General features: G+C 38.1%; 1 protein-coding gene across 2 annotated transcripts in view; it reads left to right on the forward strand.

The window, feature by feature from the left end:
• LOC126481666 (negative elongation factor D) overlaps nt 1-20623 on the forward strand; it is a 209027-nt gene that overhangs the window by 57929 nt on the left and 130475 nt on the right. For both annotated transcript variants that reach the window (XM_050105594.1, XM_050105595.1), the window contains exons 7-8: nt 3577-3684; nt 8896-9045. In XM_050105594.1, the coding sequence (XP_049961551.1) occupies nt 3577-3684; nt 8896-9045 (258 nt within the window). The remainder of the gene's footprint in view (nt 1-3576; nt 3685-8895; nt 9046-20623) is intronic.

The following is a 20623-nucleotide window of genomic DNA, read 5'->3' on the forward strand; positions in this document are numbered from 1 at the left end:
AAAATCCTCTGAATTGATCTCCATAATATTCCAGACATCTCACAGACTTGACCAGTGGTTCTGTGATGGTCTTCATGAACGAGGGCATTGATTTTGTCAATGTTTTCGTCACCTCTTGACGTTTAGGAGTGTCCTGAAAGGGGTTGGTCTTCAATTGACATTTCTCCATTTTTAAAACATGAAAACTACTCATAGACTCTAGTTTTACTTAGGACAGCATCCCCATATGCAGTCTTAAGCATTACAGTAGTTTCTGTGGTCGATTTCCCCAACAGGAAATAAAATTTCACAGCTGCGCGTCGCTGTCGACAATCTGCCATTACGTTTTCGCTGATATGGAAAAAGTTGTTAAAAAAACACTATCATTGGCAAACCGATGCACTCACATCGACACAACTTCACACACTGACTCAGGTGTCATGACCATAACGAACTCTTGGTCAAACAGTGGATTCCCCCACACTCCCTCCCCACTTCAGCCCAATTCCCGTTTCTTTTGGGTCCCCCCTCGTAACATAAAATAAACGGGGTTTTTGGAACATAAATCAAAGTGTATTTCTAACACTTGTAATAAAATCGGACTCTGATATGCTTGCACCATTACTGGATTCTGACAATAAAGATCGTTCTTGAGAAATTGTTAGAATCAGCATTGTAACAGTATCTGTTCCTTAACCACAAAATTTTATTACTTTTTTCATTGGCTGATTTGATATTTAAGACTGAAATTATAATGTTATCAGCACATAATGAGCTCCTTTGAGACCGCCACTCACAACGCAGGAAGAAGATGACTGGGTCGACTCTTATTATGTTACCAATCTGTATCCAATACACTAAGGCCATGCTCAAAAACACAACTTTAAGTGAAATAACTTTTCATTTATATGAGAAAAGATATGAGTTACATTTGTGTACACACAGTCAGTGCTGTGGTGGTCCAACAGAAAAGTTGTGTTGCTTGACAGAAAGATCGTTAAGCCCTATTGACAGGTTTTTGACTGTCACCGAAAAGTTGTGCAACTGTTAGCTGACAGCCATATGTAAAAGGCCGTGTACTGGTGGGCGCATACACATCACTAAAGAGTCGATCCAGTATCCTTCAGACACTTTTTAACAGTCAGAATGGAAAGTCACATTCTATGTTGAAGCTCTCAAAATTATGGGAATTGCCACTGACTAAGATTACTATTGGGGGAGAGGGAAATATGGCAGTGCTACATTTAAAATGTGGGAGTGTTCATAGTGACAAAGAACTATGAAGAGGGGCATACTCAGAAATTGTATTTGTCTAGGTGGATCTAGACCTCTGGTAGAGGACTGGAAATTTAAAGCTAAAATACAAAGCCTTCAAATACCAGGTGTAGAAGTATGAAACTGGAATTTCCCTATAGATGGTGCCGGCCGTCAGTGTAGGCCTGTGAGACCGCTTCTGCAGCACTGTCTGCTTCATGTAATGACTGACGACAAATGTCAGCATGCAGTAACCCAAGTTCCATACGTCGGTATCTGTTTCCAACCCTTAAACATTTCCAGTGTTGTGCCTATGAACTACGATTTATGGACAGCATCGGTTTTCTGTTATCATTTGAAGAAAACTGCTACAGAATCACATTGAACACTTGTCGAAGCTTTCAGCAAACATGCTCTTGGGAAAACATGGTGTTTCGAGTGGTTCAAAAAATTCAAAAGTGGCGATTTTGATGTGAGAAATGACGAGCGTGAGAAGCCACTGAAAATGTTTGAATACAACAAATTACAGGCCTTATTGGATGAGTTGATACTGAAACTCAACAGGAACTCGTGGAACAATTGAATGTGATGCAGACAGCCGTTTCTCTTTGGTTGAAAGCTATGGGAAAGGTGCAGAAAGGGGTCCGCACGAACTGAATGAAACACAGCAAGCAAAGTGAAAGACTATTTGTGAAATGCTGCTTGCCAGATACAAAAGAAAGTCATTTTTCCATCGAATAGTGACAGATGATGAGAAATGGATATATTTTGAGAATCCTACGCATTGTAAATCATGAGTGAATCCAGGTAAACCATCGACATCCACTGCAAGACCAAATCGCTTTGGAAAGAAGGCAATGCTCTGTGTTTGGTGGGATCAGAAGGGTGTCGTCTATTATGAGCTGCTAAAACCTGGTGAAACCGTTAATACTGATTGCTACCAACAGCAAATAATCGATTTAAACGGAACATTACTTGAAAAACGACCGGAATATGGAAAAAGGCAACACAGTCATATTGCTCCATGATAACGCCCCATCACACACAGCAAAATGGGTCATGGAAACAATTGAGGCATTCATTTGGGAAATACTAGAGCATGCAGCTTATTCTCCAGACTTGGCTCCATCCGATATCACCTGTTTGCATCAATGGAACACGCTCTCACTGAACATCGCTTCAGTTTGTATGAAAATGGAGGAAAATGGCTCGCTGACTGGTTCACTTCAAAAGAAGGAATATTTTTTTTGGCATGGCATTCATAGCCTGCTGGAGAGTTGAGAGAAATATATAAATAGCAATGGAGATTATTTTGGATAAAATGTTATTTATCAGTTTCAAACAACAGATGTGTAGTTATTGCGACCAAATTCTGGTTTTATACTTCTGCAGTCCATCCCCCAATAGCTGAATGGTCAGCATGTAGGAATGCACTGCACACCCCTCCCCCCGTGTTCAATTCCTGGCTGCAGTGGGAGATTTTCTTCCGTCAGGGACTGGGTGTTTTACTGTCCTCCTCATCATTTCGTCCACGTTGTCGAGACGCAAGTCGCCCAATGTGGCATCGCACTCAATAAGACTTGCACTTGGCGGCCAAACTTCCCACCTGGGAACTCCTGGCCACTGACGCCATACGCTCATTTCATTTCCATACTTCTGCACCTGATATTGTGAAGGCTGAACTGAACATTAACTGAATGGTCACCATTCTTGGAAATGCGTCAAACAACTGAACTGGACTCGCTGTGTGTGTGTGTGCGTGCGCACTCAGTTATCTTACTTTCAGTGACCTTCATTTTTATGAAATCAAAATTCTCTGGGAAATTTGTCAATGACCAACATGATGATTTTCAGTCATTTGCCAGAAAGTGCTTTACCTGATTTGAAAGGTATTGAATTACTAAAACAAGTAATTAAAAAATTTGTAAATATGATTCACTTACCTTCCAGCAACACTTCATCTTTCCTCGGATGCTACAGAGCTCTCCGTGATGTGTTAAGATATTGTAGGTGTTACCAGTTACTGGCTGTATTTCATTAAAACTCTGTATGTTCATTCTATGATACGGTAAAAACTTTTGTGTATATTTCTTCAGATTGGCATGTAATGCTTGGAATTTTCTTTTAAATATATGTCATTGGTAATGGTGTGTACCAAGATTTTTCCTCTTCTTTTCTTTATATTACATCTTGTACAAAGGAAAGCACGGGTGAATTCTTTTTTGTTGATCATTTAGTAAGCCACAGTGTATATCGATGCTTATTAGGGTCTCACTAAATGACTGACTTGTGTATGGACATAGATGGTAACCTTTTTTCCTTTCATTTTTTTTACGCCAACAGACTCCTGCATGGCTAACTGAAATGATAGACCACCCCACGTGGCGTTCTTTAATATACAGACTTGCAGAAGAATATCCAGATTGCCTTATGCTGAATTTCACAATAAAGGTTAGTATGCCTGAAACTATATTCAGTAGCAATATTACATAACTGTGTTTGTAAAAGTGTGTAGTATGTAGTATAAAAGCGAAACGTATCCTGTAGAACAGTTTTCTGTAATAAATCATAGGGACAATGAAGACTAATTTTAAAAAAAGGATCACACTGAGTGTCGACGTAGATCAAACATGGTGCAGTACAGGTGGAAAATTAAGTCAGCAGACTATGATATCTGAATTCCAGATACATTTACAGACAGCTATTGTCAAAAAAAGTTGACAATTTAGAAAGAGCAAAAGTATACTTTTGGTGGGAGAGTTGAATGACAGTTGTAATCATGATAGGTAGGTATGCTCCATGAGTTGGGCTCAGAATCCATTGCAGCATTGCTGCCTTGCTTTGAGAACTGGACTCCGGTGGGCATAGTGCCTTCATTGCCTTGCCCAGTGTACTCTCTGAAATGAGTTCGGGCTGCCTGTTGCTGCTGCACTATGCGCTCTACAAACGGCTCTCGGGTCTGCAGTCGTTTCTATATCAGCTTCAAAAGCCACACTACATGCTGTAAGCTTCATCTTCAGATTGGCATGTAATGCTGGTGTTTTCTGTTGTGTGAAACAATTATTTCACCAGGTAGTAGACTAATTTTTCAGACTGGAGTAAATATGCCGAAGCTTGCCTCATCCTCATCTTGTATGATGAAGACATTGAAAGATTACTAAATGAAAGTGGCAATGATCGGTCTAGTGAAAGCTTTTCATGCAGTATAGAAGACAGCAGTGATGAGGGCTTTAATGGCAGCGATACAGGAATGTCAAGTGTTGGAGATGATATCAAAGATGTGTTGACTGCTGACAAGAACATGGTGTGTTAATTGTAGTGGGAATTGGAGTAAATTTTCTTTTGCAGGCGCACCAAGTGTAAAAAATTGTTTTGCAGATCCTCTGAAAATAACTTGATATTTTTGCTTTCTTTTTTGATGATATGTTGTTAACAATGATGATTAGATGAACAAATATGCTAAACAGTTCGTAAGTTCACATTTAGTCACAATGAAACAATGATTACTTGTACACAGATGAGTTCCAACAAACAATAAATAATTGTATTTTTTGTTCATTTTTCCTTCAACAAACAGTTCTGAAGTCATATTTTGAAATGTATTACTCTTGGAAACATTCTTGGAATACCGATTATCTGAAATGTAATCTCAGAAAGTAGATTTAGTTTGAATTTTCTTATTTTAATTACAACAGTTTTTATTCAAAAGGCAATGGTATTTGTGCTAAATTATACAAATTGAAAACTGTAATTGACTATCTGCAGTAAAGAATTTGAGGAGACATACTCCAGAACGAGAATTATCTACTGATAAGCCTCATTTACTTTGGAAGTGGTGGCTTTCTATAACACAGTGTACACCAGTAAAACATGCTGGGATGAAATCATCTTGCTTGTGCGAAGCAAATAGTGGCTATTGATGACACCAGAATGAGAGCTTCTGTGAAGTTTGAGGGGTAGAAGGCGAGGTACTGGCAGAAGTACAGCTGTGGGAATGGGTCGGGAGTCACGCTTGGATAGCTCAGTTGGTACAGCACTTGCCTGAAAAATGCAAAGGTCCCCAGTTCGAGTCTCATTCCGGCACACAGTTTTAATGTGCCAGGAAGTTTCGGCTGTTGATGTCACTTTTATAATAGACACAGGAAAGTACGCTGCATTTGGGCTGCAATATAGTCAATATCATCTTGCAGTGAAACTCATTTTGTCTTTGCTTGAAGGATATTTTGGCAAAGGGGATACCATTTTTACCCACAGATTTTCCAAGTCCCCTGTTATTTCATTTCCTTGTCTCTGAAAATGCTGACAGTCTTAGCAAAGTTATGAATAATGGAAAGTAAGTACCAGTTACTGTGAGGGAGGAAAAACTCAAGAATGGTAAAGTTAAGACTTCTTTCTGTGAGAAATTGATGGTGATAAGATAGGGAGACCGAATAATGTTTACAAGCTTTCTAGTATTGACACTGACAAACAACAACAAATTGAGAGGAAGAAACAATGACAATGAAGCCAGAAGTTAATCTCAAATACAATAACAGAATGGGTGACATTTGTTTGCTGTCCAGATCATACAAATTATACGCCAACAAGAAAATGTCTTTGAAAATATTACATAAAACAATTTTGCTGTCTGATGAATGTTTTAGTTCTGAATTTATAATTGTTGTACAAGACACTTTGTGGAAAATTTGGAAGACTTGATAATTTACTTAAAAATGTGGTGCATTTGTGAATTCTTCCTTTAGCAATGAAAAGTGTGTCACTTGCCAAATGTCAGCCACAACACAGGTTGTGGGATGACATTTACCTAAACATGTTTCATCTATCAAGAAGAGAAACTGCTGAATGTAATGCAGCAAAAAGAAGTCAGTGGAAAGAAAAGAAGAGAAAAAGTGTTCATTGTGAAGAGTGCCATTTTGGATTGTGTGCAGTACCATCTTTTGAATGTACCATACAAAAATTAATTTCTCTGCAGATATTGTACAAAAAACTGTGTACACATTAGCTCCTTCAGTGAGGTCCTTCCTGAGAGTATCAAAATTCCTGTCAAATGAAAACTCCCTACTGACTGAGCTACCAACTTAGACCTGCCTTTCAAAAGGTACTGGTGGAAGTAAAGCTGTGAGGGCAGGTTGTGAATTGTTTGGATAGTTCAGTCAGTAGAGCACTTGCCCGTGAAAGGTGTAGGATCTAGGTTCAAATTCCTGTCTGGCACACAGTTTCAATCTGCCAGGAAATATCAAAACAGTGCACACTTCACTCCAGAGTGAAAATTCATTCTTGAAATCAAAAGTAATGTGCTTATTTTCAAAACACATATTGCTGCTGCCAAAAGTTTGAAGTTGTTGGCAAATGACAATCACAACACTCACTTGATTTGAGAAAAGTGCACCAAAACATGTCGATTCAGTTGCACTGCATGGAAGTGTTGGGAGGCATGGAAATAATTACATGGGTGGAAACATATAACAGTACATGCAAAGTCCCATTGCAGCTGCATGACATTGGAAACTTGGAACCGTAAGTATCTTTGAATGAAAAGGAAATGTTAATTCAATAAAAACAAGAAAAAATTTGAATTCTTGGGAAAGCTGGAAAGAGGGAATTCCACAAAGTCAAATGATTGTCAGTTTCTTTATAGAACACTTCCAAAAACAGGTCCTAGACTTGATGCTCTGGGAGTTTTCTTTGTGGTACAGATGTGTGGATGATACCATTATCAGGGGAAATCACGGAGAGGAATGTCTTGTTGACTTCACGAAACATCTAATCTGCATGCCATCATTCAGATTACCAGTTGCTCTTCCTCATCAGCCATGAAGAACAGTGAAAATCTGTATAACAGTATGTATTGCAAGCTGGCATAAACAGATTAGGTGTCAAATCATTATCTTACCCAAAAGTAAATTGTGACTGAATAGCTGCTAGTAACACACATGGGATGAATATATAAGCCATGGCACCTCAGACATGATCCTATGACATGTGGAATGCCCTCTGAGGATCAATTGGGATTCCACAAAGGACATAAAAAGTGTGACAAAGTGTAAAATCTCACAAATTGACACATATAAAGAAGTAATTTTGGACATGGCCTGTGCATATAAATCCGCAGGGTTACAGACAGAATTGGCAATATTCTTGAACATATTGCTTAAAGGCAGTGTACAGACTGACCAAGAAAATCAGTGATTGCCTCAGATAACCCGAAGGCAAACTCGGAGTGTTACGGGTTTACCGAATACCAAACATTTTCAGCAAAGTGTGTATTGAAATGATGGAATATTCCACTACAACCAGGATTACAGAATATAAACGCAATTACAAGATGAGACAGCTTGGTCGTGGCAAAGCAGATAAGAAATATTATTAATTCAAATTCAACAACAGCAATACTTAGTAATTACCATTACAAATAGATGAAAGAAAGTACTGTCAAGTTATGGTTCTCAGGTACAAAATCTTGCAACTTCAGTGTCACAAGCAGATTGTCGTCTTCTGTGCAAGATGTGGGGCATAGTTGACAAATCTATTAGATGCGCCGTGGTTTGTGTTTCTCTATAGTCACAGTTGGTGGTATCTACAGGGAAGTGCCATTTCTGGAGGTTACTTCTGGCCCTTCCATCTCCAGAATGAAGTTGATCGAGTGACCTCCAAACGATCCAGTTTTATTCATACCCAGATGGAAGGGTTTCCAGAGAGGCCAGACAGTGTTATTCTCAAGAATATTAGGCCTGCACATTTTGTTTAATGCCTTGTCCGCCATGTACCCATGGCGGACCCTTACTCTGCTGCACTGTAACATGGGTTTTGTGATCTGTAGTCCATCATGTGACCAGTGATCTTGTGAAGGATGTTATGCATGGCTTCCACCTTCATTCCTATGTTCTCCCAGTGTTGCTTGCATATGGAATATGATCCAGAATCACTCCCAGATGTTTTGGATTGGCCTTATTTACTAACTGTATCCATTGCCATGTGATTTCACGTTTGCAACATGCTTGAGTGTGCTTAAGATGAAATGCACACAGTTGTGTTTTACCTGGGTTTGGACGAAGTAGGTTGTTAGAGTAATAGGCACTCATCTCCCTCAATATATATGAAGAGAGTGTGTGTGTGTGTGTGTGTGTGTGTGTGTGTGTGTGTGTGTGTGTGTGTGTGTGTGTGTGTGTGTGTGTGTGTGAGGTGGGCTTCAACATCTTCAAAAGATTTTATTTGACTTGCTAGTGGCAAATCATTTGCTGGAAGTGATTAGTCGTTGGTAAAGATGTTAAATAACATCAGTGAAATAACACTGCCCGCCATTTCTTTGGCATCTCAGTCGACTAGTTGACCCTGGATGTCACATAAAATCTTCTGTGTTTGAGTGAACTTCGAATAAGTTTTGTTAAGCCATTGTCTATTGTTATCCTGTAGATCTTCTGTGACAATGCATGACTGTTGACAGTGTCAGGTATAGTAATTCAAGAAACTATGAATTGTCATTCTTCTAATAATCTGTTTTCATATGTATCTATAAAATAGAATAAGTGTTTTATTATTTTTGGCAACTATGCTTTAAATTACATTTGAAGAACATTTTTGTTGTCACCAAATCATTTAGTTTTATTTCTGATGCATGTAGGTGATTGGTAGAAAGTGTTCTGATAATCAAAATGTCTTTAGCTTATTTCAGATGCAGGCTTCCAGGGTGAGATAACAAGTATATCTACTGCTGCACAACAGATTGAAGTTTTCTCTAGAGTTTTAAAAACTGCAATCTCAGGATTCCTACAAAATAATGAAGACTGGTCTGGCAGTGTTGAGGAATGTGCTGTAAGTTACGTTTTAAAATTCTAACAGTAAAATTTTGCTTTGACAATAAGTGCTTTAAGTGACAAGAAGAAAAGCAAAAATTTAATGTAACATCTATTAGTATTCCAAAATAGACCTCAGATTATTTTAATTTAGTGTTTTGCTTGCTCTATTTGCTGCTCAGTATCATGGACAATTAAAACTGTGTAACCTGTATGCTCAGTGACATTGATTTCATTTACCACCCATCTGAGGTATGTCTTCTAGAATATCTCTTCTTTTTATGGTAGCAGATAAGTGAATGATTCTTTGGAGAAACTTATGATGTAAAATACCACAGAAACTTCTGTACCATTATGCTCGATTGTGGTACCATTATGCTCGATTGTGCAAAATAGAACTGATTACCACTCTGCTCGATAGTATAAAATAGAACTCATCCAACATTGTAATTGAGAGCATGGGTAAAATGGTAAAACAATTACTTGTTGCCGTTTCTGCCTTATTCATACTTAAAAAAAAATATCTCCTTGTAATTAGTGTTCTTTTTGAAAAATTGAAATTTCATTAAAAAGTTTTCTTTGCAGTAGAGTTTGGAAAATAAGGAAAGTGGAAGCAAATTTTAACAAGATTTACAATTGAAAGCAGTATTAGGAGGTGATATAAAGATCTACGGACACTGCCATGTATCAACAAATGACAGTATTATGTCAGACAGCAAAGTTGAAACCTTGATAAGAAATTCCAGCCATGAAAGTATGAACTACTGAAGAAAGTCACTAATGGAGGCCATGTTAACTGTGCTTTCACAGATTTGAAAGCCTTTGATATATTTCCTGTCCAGTAATTTTAACACTGTAATGTGACAATGAGTTACTGTTGTACTATTGTTGGTGGTGAAACGGTGTTTCACCATAATTCTGGTGTTAATCCAGATGGTGAGAGAACTGACATTATATGAGGATGACACTGAAAATTTTAAGAAAATCAAAGAAGGAATAGTTTTAAAAATGTAAGTGATGTTTATTGTTTTTCAATATATTTGCCTTTAACATGAATACATTTTCCATTCAGTGGAACCACTCCTTAAAGGAGTGATGCCAAGCTTCCTGAGGCTCTTCAGAAACCAGGTTTTTATAATGTTCCACAGCTTCATCAGATGACAAAGAAGTTATTCCAGGCATTTTGCCTTTAATTTTTGGAAATAAAAGGAAATCGTATGGTGCTAGGTGCATGCTGTATGGTGGAGGGTCCATATTGCTGACATTTAGGGCATCCAGATACTCAGTAGTTAGTTTTACTGTTTGATGACGCCTTATTGTGATGTAAAATAATTTTTATTTTTGGGAACTTTTCTCAGACTTCCTTAAAAATTTGTGCTAAACAGATATTTGTGTACCAATTGGCTGTAACAGCACAACTGTCTTCTAATGCTATAGTAGCTGTATGCCCTCCCCCCTTTTTGGGAGTTGGGGGGGATCTTCTTACCAGCACTGTGAATTCATTAAAATTACATAGGCTTTGGTTCAGTTAGAAAGACCTATTTAAGTCGACTTTTCTGGATCATAACAATAAATCCAAGATTCATCACCAGTAACGGCATTCCAAACCAAACTTGAAGCGCCACCTTGGAATTTTTCCCGAGATTTTATGCACCAATCAATATGTTGTTTTTTCTGATTGGGAGTAAGTTTATGTGAAATCCTTGGAAAACATTTTTCTCATGCCCAATTATTGTGTAAAATGTTTTGAATTTGACTCGTACAAATGCCTGATGTTGCCTGAATAAATCTGTAAGATGTCCTTCAATCATTTCAAACTTTGCTCGAACTATAGAAGTATTTTCATCAGTGACAGCATTTCTTGGACATCCTTCAATAATTCATTACTTTTGATTCATTATTTCAGTTACAAATTGTTGCCTTAGATGGGGCTTCATTACCAAATGCATTTCCAAGCTGATCTTCACATGATTTAGTCTTTAACGATGATTCAAAATCAAAGGCCAGAAATGTTCTTTAGTAAGATTAATTTTTGGTGCACACAAAAACTTTAAATGGTGATAATTAACAAATTATTTGAGCAAATTATATAGCATTCAACTTGCAAAACCAGAGAAAGTAGCTGTCAAATAAAAGCAAATTAAATTTGTTTTTAGGCCCATTTCATTCTAAAATTTTTCAGTTTCTCCCTTATGCAGTGGAAAAAGGATTGACATGTGCAAAGTCTGGTTAAAGCTGAACTACACGTATGTGCCACATGGTAGCAGAATTTGCTCACACTAAGCAATTGTAATTTGTTCTACCTTTTGTGTAGTTTAGCATTTTATAGTGTAATAAAGAGCAATGAGTCAGATATTCGAGGCTGGCCAAAGGGGCGATCGACGCCCCAGCTTTGGAGATCGGCCTTACGGCTCGCGATCAGCAGCTGGTGTTGCGCTGTAAGGTGCTTGGGATGTGGTTTGTTGAGTGGCGTGGCATGACAGCCCCGAATAAACTGCGGGCTGTCAAGGAGACGACCGATGTGTGGCGCTCTTCCCTGCGGCCTTCTCGCAGGGACTCTGTAATCTTGTGTCGGCTGCGCTTCGGCCATACCTACCTGACGCATGGCCATCTTTTGCGTCAGGAGGATCCCCCCCCTGTGTCGGTGTGGGTCCCGGCTGACGGTCGCCCACATTTTATTGGAGTGTCCCCGACTGCGCACCTTCCGGCAGTCTTTTAATCTCCCGGGCACTTTGCCTTTGATTTTATGCGACGATGCCTGCATGGCTGACAATGTTTTACATTTTATCCGTGGTAGTCCTTTTTATGGTTCCATTTAGGGGGGTCCTGCACCTTTCCCTTTCTGTGTCTTTTGTCCTCGCGTCTCTCAATATTTGTTGCTGTTTTGGTGTGTCGTCTGATGGTTGACTCTTTCCCTTTTTTTGTTCTTGTGGTCAGTCAACCAGTCTCCAGCCATCTTCTTTTCTTCTATTTTTTTTCTGTCTGGTGTTCGTCTGTACTCTTCTTTTCTGTAGTGTTCGTTGCCTAATTTGTGTTCTTTAGTGCCTGGGGGGGGGGGGAGTCTCCTTCCCCTTGGGCTTTTATCTGCTCCGCGACTTTATGTCTCGCCTGTTTTTGGACTGGGGGACTGATGACCTTAGTTGTTGAGTTCCCCTTAAACATCCCAACAACCACCACCACCATCAGATATTCGATTTGATACACAGCAGTGTTTTGTATGTGAAACAATAATGTAAAAGCATGCTCACTCTTTTACTTAGTGTTATAGTGTTACTAAAGAATGCATATTTACATTATACTGACCAAGAACTTCAAATCACCAGAAAACATGTTTCCAAACTAACAACATGAGGAGGTAGGCATGCATTTTTAGAAAATATCTGTTCTTTTATGAATTTCTTATATCGCAGAGCCAATTATGGAATGATAATGCCATGGGAAATAAATTAATGTTGAGAAGTGCATAAGCATAGAAAAAACATATCTTGTACATTACAAGCGTATGCTACAGTAACAGTCACTATACTTCATTTAAATAACATTAAATAAAGTACATGACCAGAATAATGGTTTTTCCCCCTTCTAGTTTGGTTATAGTTTCATTTAGGAGATTTTTTCCTTTCTTAGGTGTTATCAGTGCTTGGTGCAGAGATTTTCAGCTGACTCTCAACCTGAATAAATGTGACATATTATCCATGAATAGGCAAAAACACCCAGAACTGATCGATGAAAAATAATTGGGAACAGTATCATTCGTTTACATGTAGAAGTATCTGTCCAATCGACCTAATGTAAAATGACCACAAAAACTAGAAAAACAGGTGTGGAGCTGAGATGCACTGGAAGAATCCTAAGTAAATGTAACTCATCCACAAAATATTTATGTGACCATTCTTCAATTTTGTGATCTTATTTCGTATATGTCACACATGAGGATGTCTAATTTTTGGCATTTTCAAACACATTTCAGTTGAACTCTTCAGTTTCATTGTGTTTGTTGTAAGTGTTTGCTGTGTATATTATTATTATTTGGCAAACTAAGCTGCTAGTCTAGCCATGGTGGCAGCTTCATCGTGTTTACACCAGCAAATTAGGGCAGGGAGATAGCAATAGTGTACATCTCATTACTATTTCAAATGAAGCACCATCACACACTACACACCTGTACACACCACTGAATGAAGTGCCTGTTTAGAACCAGAACATACAGTACAACTCATCTTTGCTGCACATGATGCTTAGCTGGCAGTATCTGTATCGGTGTATTTCCTGCAGTGGTGCCTGGAGATCTTCAGTCTGCTGCTTCAGTTATGGATGAGACTCATTTTTGGAATGGTATAAGGCCTTTCAAATCTTCTAATTTCACAACAGTAAAAACTAATTTCGTAGTGGTGAAATTAAACTGACCATTTGATCTTCCTTGTCTTTACATATTTTTAATTTTTTTTCTGTCCATTTCTATGTGATGTAGAAATCACAGAGATTGTTATCTAATAATACATTTATCTACATCAACAACAAAATATTTGACTAGGTATTTTTGCTGTTATTGCCAAAGTAATGGATTCTGTTCTCTGTGGCCACTTCAAATTTCCTGTGGTAGGGAGGTCTGGAAGAAAGTTTATTTAGGCTTATGGGGTCAGTTGAAAAGCGACATAAACATAAAAGCAGCAGATATGACATGCAAGTCGCCAAAGTAACGTTATGTCAAAAGCCTTGCACCAGGCAAGATGACACACGCGACATTTAACGGAAAAAAGCATGAGCAAAGTGTTTGCCACATTGCAACAAAGGATAAGTTGGACAAGACTTAGGTCTAGATGGTGTGGTGGTTGTAGGTAGGGAACCATTTTCTTGCAAAAATTTTGTCAGTGGACTAGAGAGGAAAAGGTTGGTGTTGCATATTGAATGCTGGAAGTTAAACTTTTCTTGTCTCTACATATTTTTAATTATTTTCTCTCTGTTTCTGCATGATGTAGCAGTCACAGAAATTGTTGTGTAATAATAAGAATAATAATATAATAAATTTATCTACATTACCAGTGAAATGTTTTTGTGTGTATTTTACTTGTTCTGCTTTGGGGCAGATACTTGAATACTGTGCCACTCATCTAATTATTTTGCTGCTGATAAATAAATGTTGTGTGTGACCTTAGCTGGTGCAAGCCTTTTGATGTAATGTATCTTTGCTGACTTGGTGTATTATTTTGTTGGTTATATATTGAAGTAGTTTTTCAGGTGTCATCACAAGGCTGGGTGGACAAACTTCCAGACCTTTCCAAAAATAAATAAATAAATAAATAAAAATTGTCGTTGGGATTCAAACCCGAGACCTCGGCATTACAACCCAAAAATGCTAACCACTAAACTGCTTCCGCCACTGTGAAATTAGCATTAACTGTTCGAAATTACAAGACTTGTAAAGCCCTGTATCACACCAAACAATACATGATAACTACTAGAGGAAAGTTACTTTGACAGAGGAAGAAACGGAAAATAATATTAAAACTAGTTGGCATCATGCCCCTCCTTCCATAACTCACACATTATTGACTTACTTATCTTCTGCCTGCTAACATTTGCATGCAGCTTCCATTGCCACCTGTCAGCAGTATCACACTTTCCCCATTCTCATTGTCAGTAAAATTAATTATGTTAACAGCAAGTTGCTGTAGCCTCCCATGAAACTATTTTCTGTGACAAATGTCATGATCACATTTTATGCTCATACTTTGAGGTAACAATACATGCTACTCGGAATTCAAATGTGACTGTCCACATGACCCAGTTAGTTCCTGCTACAGTTGAGCAGTTGAGTTACCACTCACCTCGCTGAATAATGCCAACTACCACTGTGTATTTTTCACTGTCTTTTGTTTGTCTTGTGTTGTCTATATGCATTTTGATATTTGTTTGTGAGTGCGTATGTGTTATTGTCTGTGGTGGGGTCTGCTCAGGGGAAAGCTTCCGTGTTCATTGCAAGGGCTTTTTGTATGTGAAAGTTTTCTTGTAATATTACAAGGTGTATACAGTTGGAAGAAGAATATAGGAATTTCTTCATCCGGAAAAAATCCTGGGAATTCTTTAAAGTTTTGGGAATTTTTCATTGTTTTAGTTTTCAGTTAAATTTTTGTAATTTTGTCTGGTAAGAACTGATACTCTAACAAAGACTTTTACTTTAGCCAGCTGCTGCAGAATAATACTATAGCAATAAAACACTAATGAGAGAAAGACACTAAAGTAAAACTTAAGTCACAAAGAAAATGCAGCATTTATAACAACAGAACACAGTGCACACACAAGTGTGTTATCAGCAAAAAGTGACGAAGGCTTTAGCGTGAAGACTCTGTAATACTTAGTAACAAAAAACTGCTTTTGATGAGCGTGACATCATAACTGTTCACATTTCCAACAGATTGCAGGAAAATATTGCGAATGGAGGTTTGAGAAGTGTTACTTTCAAAGCAAATTTCCCTCTACACAAGATGAATTATGTTTCTTGTGAGAATGTGCGATGTATTTGTTATGTCATGGAGCTTCTGCCTCTCATTCAAAACCTAACACTTTGAGGACCAGCCACTTAAAATTTCATGCCCAGAGGACCAGCCATTTTTGCCATTATTTAAAATTTTTCTGGCACACTAGAAAAGACTAAGCTTCAAGGTTAGTATTTCATATTTATTTTAGTTCTCTCATAGATTACAAATTATGCAGTAACAAGAGCAAGAAGTATAATTATCCTTGAAAAAAGTGCAAAGTGAGTTCTTGAGCAATTTCACTCGTAACTGGTTTTTGTATGGGAAAGTCAAAGTGCTCGATGAAACATGTACTGAGCCAGGTAATGCAAGAAATGTTCAGTGTGCTGAAGTGAAATTTATAATCGTGCTTTTCAGAAATACTCAGCTATGCTCTTATGATCCCACCTAACCACACACTCGGGAGAGGTCATTTTGACGACCAATATTATATGCGAAAGCTTACTTTTTGTTGTAGCTGTACTGTATGTAAATAAATTGTGTAGAGCTACATGATGTGAATGCTGTAACAATATCAATTCACAGAATTCAAGGAAGTTCTGTCACTAAACTTTTCCTATTTTGTGTTCACATTACTTAAGAGTGATGTTGCTATTGGCTGAGAACATCGTGTATCCTACACTCTGAATATCTACTGTTGTTGACTGACTAGATCACGTGATATCAGTCAAGATTGGCTGACAAAAATGCATAGCAATCTTGATTTCAGTGCCTCGGAAGCTGCCGTGCTGTGCCTGGTGGAATTAATGTTTATAATTTCGTTATACGAAAATGTGCATTGTAAATGTTTTCATGCATCAAAGATCTTTCCAAAACATAGTTGTTGCTGGATTTCCTTTCCTAAAACACCGGGAAGTTCTATGATTGTGTACAAAACTTATGGACATCTCCAAGGGAGAAGTATATTGTCACTTTACGGGAGAAAAATGCTCTGGGGAAAGTGTATTATGAACCAGGAAAAAACAATTTTTTTTCTTGTCCGCATATACATCTTGTTACAACTCATTCATCATGTTAGCCACTAAAACAATAACAAACACACATATCGCTCTCAAAATTCCCCTTCCTCTCTCCCCCCCCCCCCCCCCAACACACACACACACACACACACACACACACACACACACACACACCTATCAAACTACAGCACAACACAAACAAAGACGAACAATAAACACACAGTGACAGTTGACAATGCTGTGTACAGTGCAGTAAACACACTATGAAAGTGTGGTGTTAAATTGAAATATGTTTGAAAATTCTAGAAAATTGACAGCCGAGTGTACAAAGGCCAACTAAGTACAACTCCAAGATGACACATATGCAGTGATATCAGAAAATTTGAATTAGAACCGAATAGTAATTTAACCTTAAGAAACTTGTGTTTCGAAAACTTGTTTGCTACCTAACAATAACATAACCCTGTCATATAGTAACATATCCAGTTTTGGTGCCTCAGTAAACTGTAAAGTGAAACAAAGTTTCAGCCATGTAAATGAAGACTGTATTTCTGAAATTTATTGTGTAGAGCTACATGTTGTCAATGCTGTAACAATATCAGTTTACAGAATTCTAGGAAGTTCTGCCACTAAACTTTTCTCACACAAAATTTCAGTGCCTTTTAGATAAGCTGAAATAAAGAAAGCAAGACAAAGATGGTGATCATAACAGAGTTCAGTTTAAATACATTAGTTGGAAGCAGTGACAGTGTAAAATCTGAGTTTAAGTTAAACTCTACGATGTGCACTAGAGAAACTTTACAGTCAGCAGCCTGTGTAGATGAAAGTTTTACCTAGATCTAGGAATATCCAGTCTCTCAGATTTATTTGTAGAGCTCCCAAAAACAGAGAAACTAAAATCTGAATCTTACATAGGAAGGACTTTTACAATTTTGAACATGACTGTTAGTCGGCAACCATATACTAGTCCCAACATAGGATTAAACAGCCAACTGGTTGCACATAAATGATAGGTACATTGACCTAGGTTTTGACACCTACTAGGGGTGTCTTCATTAGAATGAAATGTTGCTAAAGCCTACAAAATAAAACATAGAAAAATCAGATGAGGAAAAAAAAGAAAAAAAGGTATTAACCAAACAGGGTTGCTACAAGTTCTGGAAATCAGGAAATACCAGGGAATTTCACAAGTGTCAGGGAAATATAAGGGACATTTGAAAAAATAATGGAAAAAATCTCATTTTTTGTCTCAGTAGATGAAATATTTTGTTTACTGAGATGTTGTGCATCGTCGCTGGCTGGGCGTAGCTGAGTACATGCGCTGCTTCTGTACACCCTCATTGTTTCTGATTCTCCATTTTCTACCACTCTCCTCAGCTTGCAGTCAGTGCTGCCCTGCTTCTTGCCACCAGCGTAGCACCTGCCAACAAGAGCCAGGGAGGCTTTAGGAGTGGTTTGTTTGGATCTGATTCTCAGAGACCTTTGACGCAGCGGCCGGACATGGCAGTCATATGTGCATGAGTTGTGTCTGAGTGATTGTGTGTGTGCTTTCGTTTTCTGTCAAAGCTTGTGGCCAAAAATTTAGTTGCGAGAGTGTGATTGTCTTTTCTATGTACCTGTCTGCAGCTTAACGATCATCTGTACGGTGAGTTGCTACCCATCCTCATTCATATTGATTCTCAGAGTATTGGCACAAGTTATCTGTTGCATGGATTAATCCCGCTGTCACATTTCATCAACATGATGTCTGTGACTTGTGAATAGCTGGCCACACAAGTAGGCTTCCGTGACAGGCCAAAACTGCAGGCCATTTCTGTGGGTATCTCTAACAGATCCGGCTTGGTGATCTGAAGCCCATTGTTTCCCACTAATGTGCTGGCCCTGCCCTTTGAATCTAGTCTGACCGATCTGCCCGCAGGCCACGTTTGCTTGTGTGCGGTGTAATGTGGTGAATTTTCTTGGTTTATCCATGGACCCAGGACCTTTGTTCACCTTAGCAGACCAGAGGCCATGGATGATGGATTTCAGGAATTGCAACTGTCTCACCACAAGTACACTGTATAGTGCAGCATTAGAGACATTTTATTGCGTCTAGTACATTTTGGCACTTCGAAAGTAGTTTATATATTATAAAGTATGGACAGTAAGAAGAAGAAAATTGTGGTAGTCGCTGGCAGTTTGTACGCTATGTACTAATGTATTTCTTGAAAGAAATATCTCACAATATTTGTAAAATAATAGACATAACCCAGTGGAAAATAACTGACAATAACATAGTAGAACCAACATTTTTTTGGCAGTCACCTATAGTTTGGTTGGTATTTTAACTCTGTCTTGTGACTCCAACAAAATGCGTATTGTTCTCACCAAATGTGTTTCGTTTTATTGAAATAAAATAACATCAGTGGACTTAATGAAACATATGTACCATTTGGGTTGCTTTTTATTTTCACTCACCTGTTTGGAAATACAGAAGTCCTTACATTTTTTGTCAACTTATGTCTTTACTTACTCTTTAGAGCTCAAAATTTGTCAGGGAAAAATGCTGGAACTTGTCTGGAAATCAAGGAAATATCAGGGAATTTCACTGAGGAAAACTTGTGGCAACCCCATTAAAAACAAAATGTACAGAGATCTTAATGTCTTTTTGAAAATACAGAGTAGTCAAGCAGATTAAGTATAATACAGCCATCTGTTAGGCTTTACACAAATTAATATTATATAAAGGACAGAATGACATAGAAAAAAAATTTATGAACAGCTTTACAACCCAGAAAATAATTGCTTGAAGGTAACTTCAGCAGCAAAATATCTATGAGATTAGAAGAAAATAATGTTTTGAAACCAGAAACAGGAAAAATACAGTAAAAAATAGAGGAATGAAAATTCTGCCACCAGTGGATTTGAACCATTGAAAAAATTTGTTACGTAGTTGTAACGGTTCATTGAGGATGAGGCCATCATTCTTAGAAATATGCTTGAAAATCTCCAGCTGTTCGAGTACATCGAGCCTATGACCTTCCCTTTCTCTATGTAAAATGGAAATTTCTTCAGCGCGTTTCGGTATGTGTCCAGAAATTAGCAGATGATCAGTAAAAGTGGAATTGTGTATATTAGTGCCTCGTTTCCCAACAAATGTTTCTTGTATCTGATACTAAAAGACCTTCCAGTTTGGCCTATATAATAAATGGGACGTGTATCACAAGTGATTTTATACACTCCTGAATTGTGTATCGGAGCAACTGTGGACGTAAGATTGTGAATGAGATTTTTTGCAAGTTATAGTTTGTGGGAAAGGCAACTCTGACACCATATTTTTTAATCAGGTGACAACGAATTTTTATATGAAATATGGCCTAAAAATGGAACCAAGAAAACTCTTTTATACTTGTTACTGTCAGGAAAAGGACTGTTGCTTAAAGTGATTACTGTAGCATCAGTTTGAACTTAGAGTTGACTGAAGCTACCGATCTCACTCTCAGATAGTTTTGGAAATATGACTTCAGCACTGTGCCTGCGTCAAGACGATCGAAAAGGTGTGGGAAGGGGTTGCCAAGTGACAGAGCTTGGAAGCAGCTCTGGCCGGAGTGCGTTGTTGAAAGTGGCTGAGGCATTTGAGTCAGTACCTGTGGAGCCTGTAGTCAATGAGATTGTATCTTTGGCCAAGAGCATGGACTAGAAGTGGATCTTATGGAGTTACAGTGTGTTTGACAGCAGGCACTTGTGGTGAGGAGTTCTTCAGAGGAACTGGAAGAAGAGGAGGAGGAGGTAATAGCAAAGCAACAATCTTTTGGCGCAATAAGCGAAATGCTGAAAGCATGGAATCGATTGCATCATACATTGAAAATAATCACCCCATATAAAGTAGGGGCAACGCACGCAAAAATTTATGTGATGTGAGTGCGGTGTGGGATTTTTGCCAAGTTTTGAAACATTGGCAGAATCAAATGACTGCAGGTAGCTTCCTGGAAAAAAAGTAGGAATTATGTTTCTTGAATAATAAAGTACATAATATTGTATGTATAATTTTCTTTGCATAAATGTCAGGAATAAGATGAAACTTTTAGTGCTTTTTCTGCATAGAACGCATTATCGTATTTTA

Source organism: Schistocerca serialis, chromosome 5, assembly GCF_023864345.2.
Source record: "Schistocerca serialis cubense isolate TAMUIC-IGC-003099 chromosome 5, iqSchSeri2.2, whole genome shotgun sequence".
Lineage (NCBI taxonomy): Eukaryota > Metazoa > Arthropoda > Insecta > Orthoptera > Acrididae > Schistocerca > Schistocerca serialis.